General features: G+C 43.7%; 1 protein-coding gene across 1 annotated transcript; it reads right to left on the reverse strand.

Moving 5' to 3' along the window:
- Positions 1-674: 674 nt before the first annotated feature.
- Positions 675-1,711, reverse strand: LOC118896474 (olfactory receptor 2K2). Its single transcript, XM_036854267.1, is given in 4 exon segments — positions 675-1,119; positions 1,121-1,296; positions 1,299-1,489; positions 1,492-1,711. Coding segments are annotated over 4 exon segments (945 nt in total). The 5' UTR covers positions 1,625-1,711.
- Between the last annotated feature and the right edge of the window lie 211 nt (positions 1,712-1,922).

The raw sequence follows: 1,922 nt of genomic DNA on the forward strand, positions 1-1,922 counted from the left end.
GCATAGGAATTCATACAATTTGTGCAAGTATCTAGGTGCTTAGAAAAGCAAGGTTGGCAGCTGAGCAAATCAAGTAGGCATTGCTGCCTTACTCAGGAAGTCAAGAGTTTTAATGAGTTTTGAATGAGGAAGGGTAATTAGGGAGCCACTCAGTGTGTAGAACAAGCTCTGGCGAAAAAGTCCAAAGGATAAGGGTTGCAGTTCTGGTCCTACAACTGTGATGTTGAGCAAGTCTTTTAATTTTTCATTGATTCTGTTTCACTGATTCTGCTTTCTCGCTTAAGTAACCAAGGCCAATCTCTATTGTTTCTTTGTTTGTTTATGCTCTCACCTCATTCTGGAAAGGATTTAAGGCAGAAATGATAGACAAGTTTCTTCTGCACCAACATTCACTGACTCTAAATTCATACAAGTTTCCTTCTGGAGCAAATGTGTGATGACCCTATAGCCCCAAACTTCTCACAACCATGGGACAGAAAAGACAGAAATTACTACTAAATGCAAATTGGAACCTATTATCGCCCATAGGCAATCACTCTGTATACACCTATCTCACAGCTGTAAGATGACAGAACTCAAGTTCAAGTCAGTGTTCTAAGGGTGAGTATATTGTCTTGAATCTCTCTGGTGAGTTCTGCCAGGAGCATACCCCTGGCGAAACCACAGGCCCCCAGTCAGAGATTTTCCTGTATTTGCTGCAAGTATATTTGGCCCAGCACTTTTTTCACAGCATCTTTGACTTCCTTGTTTCATAAACTGTAAGTTATGGGGTTCAGCATAGGGGTAAGCACTCCATAAAGCAACGAGATGATTTTATCTATTTCTTGTAAGCCTGACGAAGAAGGCTTTAGGTGCATGGAGAGTGCAGCCCCATAATACAAGAACACCACAGTTGAGTGAGCACCCCAGGTAGAAAAAGCTTTGTTTCTTCCCTCTGCTGAGCTGATTCTCAGAATAGTGGAAAGGATGACGACATAAGAGATGCAAATTAAGAGCACTGGAACGGGCAGGAGGAGCACGCTGACCACCAGCATGATCGTGTCCATGAGCAATGACCTTGTGCAAGCTAGCTTCAGCACTGCCAGAATTTCACACATGGCGTGAGGGATGAAATTCCCAGAGGGGTATCTGCAGGGCGAAGCTGGTTTCCAGCAGGGCTGTCAGAGAGCCCGTCACCCAGGAGACAGTGGCCATCTGCACACAGACCTGCCTGTTCATGATGATGGGGTATCTCAGCGGCTTGCAAATGGCCACGTAATGGTCATACGCCATCACAGCCAGGAGCAGGCACTGCTCCTGGAGCCCAGAGCAAGGGACAGATACATCTGTACAGCACACCCAGAAAAGATGATGGTTTTCTGGGATGACAGCAAGTTCACCAGCAAAGTGGGAATAGAAGCAGATGTGTAACAAATATCCATGAGAGAGAGATTTCCAAGGAACAAGTACATGGGAGTTTGAAGGTGTGAATCTAGGAGAGTGATTAAATAAGAGTGCTGTTGCCCAAGAGGGTTATCAGATGCATTACAAAGCTGAAGACGAAGAGAACAATCTCTAACTTTGGGTATCTAGAAAAACCTTCCAGGAAAAAGAAACTCCAACTGGTGAGATTTTCACCTTGCATTTGCTTCCTTTCACCTATAGTTATTCTAATATTATTCTATTCATTTCATCTGAGGACATAAAGAGAGGGATAAAGTATAATGTTCATTGAGTTAAGAAAACACTTTCGAACTTATTTTCACTATTATAAGCACAATTTTACCATAAGAAATCACAGGACAATGTATCAATCGATCTAAGAGGAGGGGAAACAGGTTTGGCCTGTGTCCCTCAGCGGTGGGTCAGCGACTTACAGACGAACCAACTAGAGCTCAGCCAGCTTGGTGTTGGGTCTGAAGAGCAGAATCAGTAGATTAGAA

Source organism: Balaenoptera musculus, chromosome 6 (genome assembly GCF_009873245.2).
Source record: "Balaenoptera musculus isolate JJ_BM4_2016_0621 chromosome 6, mBalMus1.pri.v3, whole genome shotgun sequence".
In the NCBI taxonomy this organism is placed as follows: Eukaryota; Metazoa; Chordata; class Mammalia; order Artiodactyla; family Balaenopteridae; genus Balaenoptera; species Balaenoptera musculus.